This window comes from Pseudogymnoascus destructans (genome assembly GCF_001641265.1).
Source record: "Pseudogymnoascus destructans isolate 20631-21 unplaced genomic scaffold scaffold_8, whole genome shotgun sequence".
In the NCBI taxonomy this organism is placed as follows: domain Eukaryota; kingdom Fungi; phylum Ascomycota; class Leotiomycetes; order Thelebolales; family Thelebolaceae; genus Pseudogymnoascus; species Pseudogymnoascus destructans.
Genome location: NW_020167527.1, coordinates 15912 through 30308, shown reverse-complemented (window position 1 = coordinate 30308; position 14397 = coordinate 15912). Strand labels below are relative to the sequence as shown.

Below are 14397 nucleotides of genomic sequence, written 5' to 3'. Positions count from 1 at the left end.
TCAGCCTGCTCCATCCACAGCCCAGCCGTGCCGTGTGTGCGTCGACAAAGTGCGTCGACAAACACCACCACACATCCCAGGTTACTCCCCTCCCACCACCACGTCCCGTCACACACTGTCACACACTGTCACACAATGCAGTACGACGCCCCTACCACATCCCCTCCCACGATGGCGCGCTGACGCTCCCAAGATCTAAAGTCCCCGACGACCCCGCGTGGCGTCGCGCTCCGGGTCTCGGGGTCCTGCGTCGGGACTGTAAGCTTACGGTGCTACGAACCCGACCCGGAGGACCGGAAGGGGTGGTGTGATTGTGATAGCCGCGTGACCGGTGTGATGTGACGAGACTCGCTCCCAACAGCGCTGCGCGCGGTTATGCTAAAATCCACATCCATATGCGTTGGCAGTCCGTATCCGAAGCAAAGGAACGCACGCACGACCCGTGTCTCGCGACTGATGGATGTGCTCGGATCTATATACGAGATACGGAGGGTGTATCCTCTCCCTCTCGTACAGAGAGACTACCCCCTTGCATTGTACGCCTCTTACGCTTCCTTTCCCTCCTCTTTTTCTGTTCATTTGCTGCTTGTAGAGCCTTGACTTCTGCCTTAAGTAGAACAGCAGAATGTATTATAACCTAAGCTCCTTTAGCAAGTCGGCTTAGTGCGTCATTAATTGAGCTAGGAGAGCTATTCTAATGTCGTACGATACGGTTCTTAATATGCTCTGTTTGAAAATCAAACTCCCTTATAGTTTGAGGAGTCTTTGAAGTCCAATTGCCACTCTCAACTATTAGAGGGGTTGGAGTTCTTAAGTGTAGATTCAAGTGAGAAAGGACATTCTATAGCTCCTATAGAACTAGTCCTGTTGCTCGGAACCCACTCTTAATGTTCTGCTCTGCAAATAAGGTTGTTTAAGTGCTTGAATAGCTAATAGTATTCTACCCTCTCGATTATTTAGCTTGAGTTGGTGTTGCCATAAGTTGACTTTTGTCAAGTTGACGCGTTTTGGTGTCATCGTGCACAGCTCGCTTGTATGCGCAGCTCGTATGTGAAATACGTCATAACTATCACATCACATATCATATTTCACATCTCACACTCATCTCGCTTCATTCCCAGCCAAGTCTCGCTGTGCCGCCCCCAAACCGTCTCCACGTTTTCGGGGGGGTCGGGCGGGGGGTCTGCTGCGGCGTGCGTAGGGCGGCTTGGTCACATATCATTTTGTTTTAGAGGTAGACGATGGGGGAGCACGTTTTCGCGGTCACATCTCATATTTCCCAGCTCGGGTAGACACGTTTTTCGCGAGTCTGAGTTCTGTTTTGGGGATGTGGGCTGTCACATATCACATTATTTCGGTCTCATTGAAAGCTAAGTACAGACAGGTAGGACACGTTTTTCTCACGCCGTATTCGGGACGTAGCCCACCTATCACATTCCACATTTCCTATTTTCGCGGCGGCAAGGGTGAGGACACGTTTTTCTCGGCCGTTTTCGGTGGGGGGAGGGGGTTTTGGGCTGTCATATCTCGTCAAAGTCTATGTGTCCCGTCCATGGATGGTAGGTATCACAAATCTCTTTTTTTGGAGGGGTGAACATGTTTCTGGGCTTCGAGGGCCTCGGTCCTGTTCACGTACTCTCTCGCGTTCGAGTTCTGCATTTGTCATCCTCCCTCCCTCACTACCCCTTACTTCCGAGTTCCCATCACAGCATCCTAGAGCTCAAGCTCAGTAACACTCCCACCATTGGGTGCTGACAATGGTGGGAGTGTTACTGAGCATTGTCAGCACCCAATAACCCAACACCTCCCCCTTACTTCCTCTATCCTGGTGCTTGGTAAGCTCACACCAACAACCAATTTCCACAGCAGTTATGTCCCATTCAGGCGGTATTGCCTCGAAGGGGAGGGGCGCCATCTCATCTCTGTCCCTACCCGCGGGACTCACGCGTTCTGGAAGCTCCAGTTCGGTATCAGCATCTATCATACTCTTTATTTCCGAATTTGTCGCGCTCGTCGCCCCAACGCTGATCCCTTACTTCGGGTGGCGCCCATAATGGCGATATTGCCTTGATGGGGAGACGCGCTATCGCATCTCTGTACCTATCCGTGGGATTCGTGCGTTCTGCGAGCTTGGAGCTGGATGCTACCTCCCCTGCATTTTGAAGTTCATCGCGGATCGACTTCCCAGTATCCGTCCTTGCTTTACTGAGCGGCCGTTGAGGCGGCCGGAGGACGTCGCGTCACATCATATCGGTCGGTTCAAGCTCCATCGTAGTTATGAGATGCGGCTTTGCGGCAGTATTTGCCCGTTCGAGGTATGCGTGCGTTTTTTGCTGCAGGAATATCCGGCCTAGACTCAGCACCACTCTGTATTTGTCACGATCCTCGCCGTCCTTCCTCCCTTACTTCCCCTGCCGTTAAGGCGCCGTCTTCGGTACTATCACGTCAAGCCGTCTATCTTACACTGCTATCCTATTGTTGCCTCCTTCGATGGTGTTTCACATTTCTGCGAGAAAAACACGTCTTGGGTCTCTGTACCACCTTCACATCTGTCGCCTCTTGCCTCTCACCTCCCTAACAACCATTCCGGCCTCCTGCCGCCGGAAACTCCATATCCAGTCCCCCATACTGCTCCAAGGACCCATCGCGGCGGTATTTCCCCCGTTCGGTGTCCCCTTTCTGCAGGACCTCACGTTTCCATCCCTCTGTACTACCTATACCCATCGATCCCCCGCTTCCTTCCTATATCCCCCCGGGGAGTACGCGTCTAGATTTCTCCTGCACCCCCGCCCCATTGTGGCGGTTCCAAAACAGAGGGAGGACAAACAATCATATCTCACGGTTTCCATCCTGCCGCTAACCCGCCGGACGACCATGTTGGGGTGTTCCGCTCTCGGTATCACTTTCTGCGTTCAACCGCCCCACTACTACCTTGCTGCGAATGCCTGTTTGGGAGATCCGGAGCGCGGATTGCCCTTTTCTGTCCTTTTTTTTTTTTTGGGAGAGGGATGGGTGGGAGGTGATGCGTTTGTTAGTGGACTTTGGAGGCACCTTTGGATGGATGGGGTGTTACTCTGGATGGTGGTTTGCAGAGCTGGAGTTGGAGATGGAGATGGCTGGATATCATTCACTTCTCGGGTCACTTCCATAGTTTGGGGGGGCGTTGACTACTTGCTCGATTAACCCATTGATTCTGCGAGTTTTGATAGCTGGACGTATAGTATATCGGCCCCTTAATCTTCTCTGACCCCTGCGCTTCCTACTCACCCATACATAACCAGACCACAAAAGCCAGATAAAGCTTTGAAGCCTACTACTCCCCATTCCACCCCGTCAGTAACCTCTCATCTCTCCGTATCAACACCTCTATCTCCCCCAAACAAAAACTAGAAAACGCTGTGCCGTGCACCCACACAACATAACTCCCCCATCAACCCCCCCTACATACTCCCCTCCCTCTCCCCCTACCCCTCCTAGCAAATCCCAACCCTTTCATCCCCTCTCTAGCAGGGACGACTCTTCGCGCGGGAATCTCCTCATCCTCATCATCATCCGACGACTCCTCCGAGGTGGGACTCCCAGCCTTCCCAACCTTCTCACCCCTCGGTTCCGAATGGCGAGGGAGGCGTATCTGCATCCCGCCCCTCCCCCCCCTCGACGCCGGAGTCACCGATTTCCCGGGCTGCTGCCCGGCGGGAGTCTCACCAAGCTTCGTCATCGGAACTGTAACTGGTGCAGCTTTAACTGGGGGCGGCGGCGGCGGTGGTGAGACTGACTCCTCAGCGAAAAACTGCGCTTTGAAACTCGCGCTCCCACCCCCCACCGCAGCAGGCTTAGGTACACCACCACGCTTAACCCTCGCCCTCTCCATCTCCTCCTCCATTCCCTCCTCTGCTAGACGCATCGCCTCCATCTTCGCATCCCGGTAGCTGCTTGAAATGACACTGCTCGCGCTGGACGCTTTTCCTGAGGCGGGGGGGCGTCGTTCTTGCTCTTCCGCGACGTCAGGGGTGGCGGAGTGGTAGTGCGAGGAGTGCGAGGAGAAGAATCCCCCATCATCGTTGTCGTTGTCGTTGTAAACAACCCCACCGTTGTCGCCGCCGTCGAAGCGGATGGGACTATCTGTACTCATACCCTGCGCGGGGCGTGGGGAGAGGGATGTGCTTCCGTCCATGTATCTGCTCCTAGGCCTTGCACCCGGGCTGTGCGCGGCGTCTTTTGGTGTCGAGTTCGGTCGGGGTGGGAAGATGGCGATAGGTTCATCTCGCGTCGTCTCCTTGGGTGTATTCTCCGCACCTGTCTTCTTTTTGATGGGAACAGAGTTCACAGCCGTAAACGAGTTGGTGATCTCCACCTCCTCGACCTCATCGCTATCATCGGAAACGAATAGAATAGACCCTCTCCTCTTCTTCTCCGGCCTCGTATCCGCCTCCATATTTTGTGCTTCTGGTGAGCGCGGATGTTTATTAGCTTGTACTCCCTCATCCACCCCCAAAGATGTAGATTTGCTCGGTGGTCGTCCGGGCGGTTTCTTCTGGCTGCTACTAGCTGGTTCGACAGTCGCAGCCGCTGCTGGCGCTGCTGGCACTGCGGGTTTCTGAAGCATCCCAGATCTTCGAATTCGCGTCCCAACTGCTGCTGCTGCTGTAGAGGTGATGCCGTTTTCAGGCGTGCGATCCGCCGTAACAGCAATGTCCGATCTGCGCGGTCGACCGGGTCTGAGTCTCTGGTTTTCTGGGCCGCTGATGAGGTGGGGTTCGGGCAATGGAGGTTCTGGAATCTGGGATTTGGGGGGTCGACCGGGTCCACGCCTCTGGGTTTCTGGACTGTTGTTGAGGACAGGCTCGAACGCAGGTTCAGTAACGTCGGATCTGCGCGGTAGTCGACCGCGTCCGCGCCTCTGGGCCTCTGGACTGTTACTGAGGGTGGGCGAAAGAACGGCAGGTCCTGAAACCTGGGATTTGGGTGGTCGTCCTTTTGGTTTCCGCAGCTCGACGACGATGGTATCTTCCTTCTCCGGCGGAGCAGATATCGAAACATGAGGATTACGCCTTACCGCAACAATAGTGTTGATCTCCAGCTCTTCCTCCTCCTCATCGTCCTCAAGGTATACGACATCCTCGCGAACATTAGAAGTAACGACCGTAGAATCAACCGCCACCTGCTCCTTCCTCGCCAAACTCCTCCTTCCCGGTCTCGGATTATGTCTCGGCGCCTCCTCTTCCTCATCAAACGCCTCCAGTCTCCCCAGGAACTCTTTATGATTCGGCAACAGCAACTTGACTTTACACGGCTTCCCGCCTTCAAGCTTATTCTTCGTCATGAAGAATTTCCCCTCCCTCTTCGCATCAGTGAGTTTCTGCTTCTTCTGCGCAGCCTGGAACTGTAAATGCGCCTCATCCACGCGTCCCTTCAGGCTCTCGCGCGGCCGCTTCTTGTTCGGCTGCACTAGAAGCCCATCTTCAGTATCGGATTGAAGGCGCGGGTATGCGGCGTCCTGGTGCTCGTCGTCGGCGGTGGCGTCGGGGGCGTCGAAGAGGATCTTGTCGGCGTCGTTGCGCTGCTGGTAGTACCCTATCCCCATCATGCGCTCACGAGGGATGCCTTGTGGGCCTGGGTAGACGGAGTAGTCGGGATTTTTCATTAAGTCGGCTGGGGATACGAAGGCAGGGTTCGCGTCTACATCGATGGTCGGGGGTAGGTTGGAAACGTCTGTTCCTCCAAACATCGGTGCAGTAGGCGCCCCTCCATCCCCAGCAGATAGCAGCGCGGGGTCGATCGCATCGCCCACAGGCTGAATATCCATATGCTGACTGTCCATACGCCGACCCATCTCCGAATCTTCCTCCAGCGTCTCGTCACGAGACTTCTCAGCCTGCGCTTTCTCCATCAACTTCTTCATCCTTACCGAATCCTTCGGCGCTGTATCCTCCTCCCCCTTCAACCAAGCGAGGTTTGTGCGGCTGAAATCGACCAAGCTTTCCACACTGCGCGGATCAGCGACCATGCGTGTGTCGTGGCCAAGTAATGTGCCTTTCGGCTGATAGGGAATCTGCTTGGATGAGTTCAGTCTACGACATGCGCCGCAGGAGCAGATCAACTGGCATTTCGGGCATTGCCAGTCCAGTGTCTCCATGATCTTCTCTGGCTTGATGTCGAAAGCCCGCCAAAGCGTACCATAACAATACGAAAGTGGGCAGGTAGTGCAGAAAGCAAGTTTCCAGTCCGCCTCGAGTTTTTTGCAGATATGGCAAGTTGACTGTCGCTTCTTCCCAGCAAGAGACTGCCGCTTGCCTTTCCTCTTCTTTGGTCGACCTTCGTCATCAGCTTCTGGCTCTACATCAGAGTCGCCAGGAAGCGGATCAAGTACATGTGGCTTCGTTATGTCGCGCCATGGCCTCTTTTTGAGTTGTTCTTGGCATATCTGAGCAATCGGCTTCTTGCCAGAATACTTTCTCTCTATCTCCAATGTTTGAGGTGAGGTGTTATCCACATAGCCATCAATGTACAAGACCATCGCACGCCATACATCGTAGCGTTTAGTTAACTCGGGCCAGCGCCACTGCTCAACCCATTGAAGATTCGATAAACAGGCACAGGATCGACCCATGGCGTAGCAATCCATACATATATCATACGTATCCTCGTCGCCATTCTCGAGTTCGCCAACACAAGTTTTGCAAGTCAAGAACCGATTGAAGATGTTGCACCGACAGTAAGAGCAGGTGACGTTGCTATCAAACTGAATAAACTCGACATTGTTCTCCTTCGGCATATCAGGGGAAAACATCTCGCTCACTAAAATCGTCTTGTAGAGCCCAAAAAGGCGCTTGAAGTCTCGCTGTAGCTGTCTCACCCTCGGAGCAAACCTGACCGGCTCTGACTGGTAAGCGCCGAAACCAGACTCCTCTTCCTTCTCCGCCTTCTGTAGACCGGTGTAGTATCTCAACAACGAGTAGAATACAATAGCTTTGCACTTGTATTGTTCATCCCTGCAAACCATGCGGGCACGTGGCAAGGCTTCGGAGAGCGCCATCTCAAGCGTTTCTACCGTCGTGCGATTCCAGGCCACCTTCACGGTCCGCGTGCCCCTATTCCAGACCTGGTGCGGCGCAAGCGGTGGAATGAGAATGAAATCTCCCACTTTCTGCTCCACAATGTAAACCGGGAAGGGCGCCTTTTTCCACGCAACAATCTGGGCAAAGTGGTTCTCAACCTCGATATCGTGACCAAGCATAGACAAGAAGTACTCGCTAACAACCTCCCTGTCCTTCGTCTCGGTCATGAACCAGATCGAGCTTCCCGGCGTCTCGCCCTTGCCTACATCAGACGTCTCGACCATGATATTCTGCCCAACTGTTGCGCACATCTCTCGGTGGGCGGGGGTGTAGGTCCCTTCGTGGCCGATATAACACATCATGTTTTCCGCCCGCATGTCCGGTGGTAGATTGCTCATCAAGTCGCCGGCTGGAGCAATTCCTTGCCCCATAACAAGGTGATTATATTTGTCCCTCTCATGCACGGATCCTGGGCCACCCTTCTCTCCGACGCAATTGTTGAGGTAGAGGAGTGTCTGGGGAATGTATTCGCGTAATTGGTGATCCCATGCTTGCGGGCAGTCGATATCCTTGAGGTAGAGGCGCTGTCGCTTGAGGTCGCGGAAGTTCGTAGGCGTCCATTGCCTCGTCAGTTTTTCAAGAGAATTGAGGTAATGGCCGGTTGTCATGGGGATGTTGGTATGATTTGTAATGTCTCGAACTTGCTCCTCTACTGAATGTTAGCAAGTGATATTGAAGTAAGGCGGGGATACTGACGCTTCTTGCCCAAGTTATCCTGCATCCAGGTCGAGCTGTACAGCCACGGCGGCAGATCACTCTCCCAACCTTCCACGACCAGAGGTTTGCCGCCCTGGATAACATGCAGCAGGACCAGCTTTTCGAATTCCTGTAGACCCAGCTCCCTGATCTGGTCAGTGGAGATGCGAATCACATAGTCGAAGTTGGGCGTCTTCTCGACGAGGGTGCTGAGGTCGAGATCCGGCGGTATGGGATCGAACATCGCCTGGGGGTGGAGATTGGAAGGCATCTTGCTTGGTCCCTAGATGAGTACGCGTATGATCTCCGGCCAAGCCCCCCTTCACTTCAGCGCGCGAAAGTTATGGCAGAGAGCAATTCATCATGGGTGAGGTGATGGAGGCAAATGTAGAGAGCTGGAGTTTGTAGTGAATGCGACAAGACTGTGGTTGTAAAGTTGAGCTGTGGTTGCGCCGTTCGAAGGTTGTCTGTCAAGTGGGACGTGTATAAATTGATGAAACCACGTCGGGAAAGCTCGCGTTAGTTGCGTTGTGGCAAGACGGTAAACACTGCGTAAAGACAAAGATTATTTGAAGAGTAAACTCGCGCAGTGCGATTGTAATAAGACGTTTACCACCGAGGCAAGCATCCGTGAGCTCGAGGTAAGAGTTGCAATGTTTGGAGCATCCAAACCAGGCTAGCCTGAGTCTTGCTAGGGTGCTTTGGCCACAACTGGGAATCTTCAGTGATGGGATGATGAATTCCAGCATCAAAACCATAGATCGCCGAGACAAAAACCCTGTCACTTTGTAAGTGGATAGATCTTTATTTAGAATGTGCATTCCAACAGGATATTATAACGTTTTATTGTCTCCTTTGGCCAGCTTCTGGCTCTCAATTCAAGTTTTAGAAGTCACGGGATTCCTCGGAGGAGGATGGGGAAGCTTGAGACGAGCTCCAGGAGATCTTTCAAAAGACAATGGACGCTCGTTACTTATTTTGTTGGATATGGAGGGTGTATTCATACAGTTTATGTTGTTATTTCTTGCTCTGATTGCTACCGCGAGGCTACTCAGCCATCATCCAGCGCCATAATCTTTGTCACGTCCGATTGATAAAGCATAATACTAACTTCACTGATACAGGGGACAAGGGCCATGTTGGTCAAGCAGGCACTATGCGGCCTCCCAAGAGGCTACAGCAATGCCCTGCTTTGGCCAGCATACACCAGGGCTGCAAAACCCCTCCGTTCCTTAGTCACCAGTAACCATCACGTCTCTCGTGCTAGACCTCCCAAAGCTGCTTCTGTCTGTACTGCACTCACTAGCCGTCGCCAGTTATCAGTATTGCAGACCGCCACCTCCCCAACAGCAGTGGCAGAGGCAGCAGATCCCGATGCATTGCCGGTGACACCCTACACTCCACCAACGACCGGTCTCCTCTCTGTCCTCCCAGCATCATGGGTGCCATACGCGGAATTAGTCCGCCTGGACAAGCCAACAGGAACCTACTACCTGTACTGGCCCTGTCTGTGGTCCACTCTCCTCGCTGCACCCCTCGCTATGCCCATGGCTACACCCCTTTCCGTCGTCGGGACCTCCCTCCTCTTCTTCAGCGGCGCCATCATCATGCGCGGCGCAGGCTGCGCAATCAACGATCTATGGGACCGGAATCTAGACCCACACGTGCGCCGCACGCGTCTCCGGCCAATAGCGCGTGGTGCCATAACTCCATTCAAAGCGCTTGTCTTCACTGGCAGTCAGCTCTTTGCAGGTCTCGCGATCCTCCTGCAATTCCCAACGCAGTGCCTCTGGTACGGCATCCCGAGTTTGGCGTTTGTAGCGAGCTACCCGCTCATGAAGCGCATCACATATTACCCGCAACTCGTCCTGGGATTAACCTTTTCCTGGGGCGCCATCATGGGCTTCCCAGCTCTTGGCGTCGACTTGCTGCAGAATAACGCGGCCCTGGCTGCCGCTGCTTTGCTGTACGCGTCGAATAACGCGTGGGTCGTCTTATACGACATGGTCTATGCGCACATGGATATCAAAGACGACGTTAAAGCTGGGATTAAAAGCATCGCCCTCGCTCACGATAAGGATACCAAGGCGATTCTCTCTGGGTTGGCCGTCACTCAGATTGGGCTCCTAGCTGCGGCTGGATTCGCGGCTGGGTCGGGGCCGGCCTTCTTCATCGGTAGCTGTGGAGGCGCGGCTGTGACGCTTGCTGTGATGATCAAGAGAGTCAACCTCAAGGATGCTAAGAACTGTTGGTGGTGGTTTGTCAATGGCTGCTTGTATACGGGCGGAGTCATTTCAGCGGGAATGGGAGCAGATTATTTGATCCGATATTATGGAAACGAAAAGCCGGAGTCACAGTCCGATAGTGTATGATTCTGTAAGATACGTGTAGATAAATTGCTATAAATAAAGACCCTTGTATCGCGCCAACACCGCCTATGCCCTAAAAACCATCGACGATGAGATCTGAGAGTATATTAATTTTTTGATTCGAATAAACTGCATCACTTGGCATATATTACACGTGAAGTTGTCTATCAAAAGTGGTCTTCGATTCATGGGTGGAGGCTACCGCCGAATATCGAAGTGAGAGCGCGAGCCAATCCCTGCATCCACATGCACACTCGGTACTCTATTGTGACCACAACACCACCAGTTCACCAGTTCACCCATGCGCTCCGGCAGCCTCTTTGTCGCAAACCTTTGGATCATCACTTTCACTCCCCGAAACCTACTAGAACGTCTCCCGCTTCTCAGGATATAGCCGATAGCATCGATAGACGCTATTGTTGCAATCATGGCTACCACTGATACAGTACCAAAGGCGACTCCTCCGCACCGTGGTAAGCCCTATCCAAACTCCCCCCAGTCAGCCTCGAGAACTGTCCAGCGGAGCAGCTCAGCAGCTCCACTAGCTACGAATGAAGAACCAAGCTGACCATAGTCCAGACCGACAAGGGCGCCGACGACCTTTCGCATCATGGATGAAGAAACTGGCCAACTTCAAGAACACCTCATCCTCCGACGCAAACGACAGCTCAAACGGAAAACGCAATGGCTACGCTCTGAAGACCCAATCCAAGAAAAAGAACAATGGCCCATATATGTCACCACCAAATGGGCGCCACTCCCCATCTACCATCCCGACAAGGCGTACGGCGAGCGCTTCCTCCAATGGCAACGGCGAGCCATCATTCGGATCATCCATTGACGACCTTCCATCCCACACCGTCGGATACAGATCCAACGCGCCGACCGTATCGACCGAACGAGACGCCGCACGCTCTCTCGCTGCGCAATCGCACGCCGCATCATCAGCCGAAGGCACAACCCCCACCATCGGCGGCCCCAGCATGAGCAGAGGCGCCGACAGCACCTTCTCCTCCCCAGCACCATCCCTCCGCTCCCTAACCACAACCCTCACAACCGTCCACTCCACCGGAGCAGCCCTCGGAGGCCCCAACCAACCCCACCACAGCCACCACAGCCACCACGGAAGCACAACCCAAAGCACAAACCCCACGCACTTCACGCACCAATTCCCCACCTCCCCCCCTCCCTCCGCCCTCCCCTCCCACCTCGCCCCTCCCCTAGGAAGCGGCGGCCACCCCGCAACCTACAACACCGCCACAGCCAACAACCTCCTCACCGACAACGCCTCGATCCTCACGCTCGCCTCCTCCTCCAAGCGCCGCCGCCGCCGGTCAATGGACACAGACGCCTCTGTCCGCGCTCTCGCGCCCTCCTCCCTCTTCGGCGGAAGCCGCGAATCCCTCCCCCTCAGCGTGCTCAGCGCTAACATCGACGCACCGCCCAGCGCTACTACCAGCGCCGCCTTACAAGCCCGCATCGGCACCGAGCGCGCGAGCATCTACTCCGCCACCGGCGTCGCGCCCGCGCTACCCAGCGAGCGGAACAGCTTGTACACCAACAAACAGAGCATTATTGGGGATGGCGGGAGTATTAATAGTGGGCGTCTTGGACATGGGAGGGCGGATAGCGTGACGGGGAGTATTGCGGGGATTGCGGGGGCGAGTAGTCCGCTTGTGAGCTCGAAGGAGAGGGAGGCGGCGGCGGGGAATGGGAGGTTGAGTCGCGCGAATTTGGGGTGGGGGGAGGTGACGGATGTGGCGGCTGAGGGGGAGAAGGGGGATGCGGAGGCAGATGCGGAGGCAGATGCGGAGAGCGAGGAGACGGAGACGGAGGCGGAGAAGAGGAAGGGGGGGAAGGCTTGAGGGGGTTTGAGTGTAGGCGGGCTGGATGGGGTGGGCTCGAGTGGTATGCATGTGTTGGTTGAGTTGAGAGTTTCGACTTCTCAAAACATCAATGACAAGCAGAAGCTTCAGGACACCATCCCCATGAGGCTGTCTTGAATTCAACAGCACGAGATTAGGGACGGAGAACGGCGTTTGGCAAAGGTGATACCCCGAGATAATCATTACGAGTAAACTAAACGGACACCGGATTTTACTTTTTTTTAGAGCCCTTCCTTTGGGTTTGTTTGAGGTAGACTTTGATAGCAATACCAGGATTTTTACGATGTTAGAAGTAGGGGTTACGTGGATGATGCTTGGATGATGCTTGGTGTTGTGATATACTTTGCATGGCTATGTTGCGGTTTTCTTGAGCTGGGAGAGTATAGACTTGTCATGATCAGGAACGAACTTCTTAACGGTGTGGCATAGCTTTGTCGCGGCTCTCAGTCACAAGATATGAGCGATATCTAAATATAAATATAAATAAATAAGTTAAAAGATGTGAGTGATATCTAAATATAAATATTTATATATGGAGTAGATGTTTCTATAATCCACGCATTTCTAGAAGCAACTCACGCAATTCTTCCGTTACTCCGTCTATTTTTCCATGGCCAAATCCCATAAACTCGTTCCCAAAAGTAACGTCATTGCCTGCATCGATATGTGGATGGACCCCTGTCTTGGCCCAATCTATCAAGAAACTCCAGAACCTGCGAATATGCGTGATATCACCAAGTATCACACAAGACCTCAAACATAAAAACCAAACCTCAAACACAAACAACCAACGTCCTGCTGTGGTGCATAGTATTACGTGAAACTGCCATACATATTCATACAGGTTTCAAGAGGTAATACATGGCATCCCCAATACATCGGAGATTCATCATCTGGCTCTCCACACAAGGGATGTAACTCCGTCTAAAGAAATGGAAGATTCTTCGGGTGCCACAACCGACGCGGATCGACAGAAAACCCCCGACGAAACCCTTCTAGACGGAAGTCTAGAAGGGTTTCAGTCGATCCACGTTGGTTGTGTCTCCCAAGAAATGTTCCATATTCTTCAGACGGAAGGAATATCACATTATGCATCGCCAAAGAAGTCTAGTACCAAAACTGACATAATTTCATTCATCTAATCCAAAAAATTACCAATCTAACTCCCCAATCCACCCATCCCATGAACTCCATCTCCCCCCAAGAAAACCGAACAATCTGATTACCCTCCCCCCTCCTCCTCTAGCACCACCCCTCACCCACCCACCTAACAATTGAAGTTAAGAAACACCCCCCTCAACCCCGCCCCATTAGCTGGGTTAACATACTCCGTCCACCCCACACTACTCGTCTGCGTCTGCCAATCCGCATACCCAAACACGAACGCCAGCCCCCCCTCCGCCGCAGTGGGGCAGGCCCTGCTGTTAATCACGGTGCTTTGGCCAGCTAGCACGGTCACGGTGCCGAAGAGCGTCGCGGCGGGGTGGATGTTGTTGAATGTTGGGTTTCCGGGAAGCGGAGTGGGCACGGTGTGGACGTTTAGGGTTGGGGGGCCGCCGGACTGGGTGATCACGGAGCCGGTGGGGAAAGTGATGCCGAGGGAGCAGCCGAAGGCGCCAACGGCGCCGGTGAAGGCGATTAACTCGTTGACTTTGTCTGGTGGGGGGTGTTAGTTTCTTCCATCTAGGGACGAGGAGTGGAGTGGGAGTGGGGGAGGGAAGACTTACTAGAGCCGTTGGAGCCCTGGGAGATGGAGATGGACTTGTCGGTGAGCGCGGTGTTGGGGAAGGAGGTGTCTGGTTGACTCTGCTTCAGCTGGATCTGCGTGGAGGGCAGGATGGTAGTGCCGCAGCGCTTGTCGAGGGTGACCGGGGAGGCGCTGACGAGGGTAGCTACCGTGGCGAGGACGAGGGTGAATGCGGTTTGGACCATGTTGGCGGTTTGATAACTTTTCTGGTGTCTTAAGGCGTGGGAAGAGTGTGTGAGCTGTGGGCAAAGAGATATCTCCCAACCACGAGGAGGTTCATGGTTATATACATTTTCTCACCCCTCCTCCATGGCTTAAACCCAGTGACCGACCGAGCAGGCTAATTGGGGCATAATGCATCTCAGCTCAAGACTTGGGTGTATGTGTATACGACGTGTTACCCCCGCCAAAGGAAGTTTGCGCAGTACGCTCTTACGTGAGTGCCTCGCTCGTATCCCCCCCATCGTGATGTGCGGGCTAATTAGACCGCGCTCTCACCACACACCCCAACCTTAGCCTCATTCCTGCCAAGGTGGTGCGGTAAATAAAGGTTATTTCCACAACACGGACACGACCAGCCG

General features: G+C 53.8%; 4 protein-coding genes across 4 annotated transcripts; 2 read left to right on the top strand and 2 right to left on the bottom strand.

Annotated features, from left to right (window-relative positions):
• Positions 1 to 3430: 3430 nt before the first annotated feature.
• On the bottom strand, positions 3431 to 8429 carry VC83_03671 (uncharacterized protein; the record flags this gene model as incomplete). Its single annotated transcript, XM_024467314.1, has 2 exons — positions 7815 to 8429; positions 3431 to 7767 (listed from the first exon to the last, which is right to left on the bottom strand). Exons 1-2 carry the CDS (start codon positions 8083 to 8085, stop codon positions 3431 to 3433), a joined length of 4608 nt encoding a protein of 1535 aa, XP_024325106.1. The 5' UTR covers positions 8086 to 8429.
• Positions 8430 to 8553: 124 nt separating this feature from the next.
• On the top strand, positions 8554 to 10230 carry COQ2 (Para-hydroxybenzoate--polyprenyltransferase, mitochondrial precursor (PHB:polyprenyltransferase)). Its single transcript, XM_024467313.1, has 2 exons — positions 8554 to 8602; positions 8939 to 10230. The coding sequence occupies exon 2, from the start codon at positions 8951 to 8953 to the stop codon at positions 10184 to 10186; it is 1236 nt and encodes a 411-aa protein (XP_024325107.1). The 5' UTR covers positions 8554 to 8602; positions 8939 to 8950; the 3' UTR covers positions 10187 to 10230.
• A 49-nt stretch (positions 10231 to 10279) lies between these two features.
• On the top strand, positions 10280 to 12048 carry VC83_03669 (uncharacterized protein; the record flags this gene model as incomplete). The annotated part of the gene is made up of 2 exons (XM_024467312.1): positions 10280 to 10656; positions 10763 to 12048. Exons 1-2 carry the CDS (start codon positions 10611 to 10613, stop codon positions 12046 to 12048), a joined length of 1332 nt encoding a protein of 443 aa, XP_024324873.1. The 5' UTR covers positions 10280 to 10610.
• A 1288-nt stretch (positions 12049 to 13336) lies between these two features.
• Positions 13337 to 14001, bottom strand: VC83_03668 (uncharacterized protein; the record flags this gene model as incomplete). The annotated part of the gene is made up of 2 exons (XM_024467311.1): positions 13337 to 13725; positions 13797 to 14001. The coding sequence occupies 2 exons, from the start codon at positions 13999 to 14001 to the stop codon at positions 13337 to 13339; spliced, it is 594 nt and encodes a 197-aa protein (XP_024324872.1).
• Positions 14002 to 14397: the final 396 nt, after the last annotated feature.

Coding starts and splice junctions, on each gene's coding strand:
- COQ2 (XM_024467313.1), top strand. CDS start 8,951: ATGTTGGTCAAGCAGGCACTATGCGGCCTCCCAAGAGGCTACAGCAAT.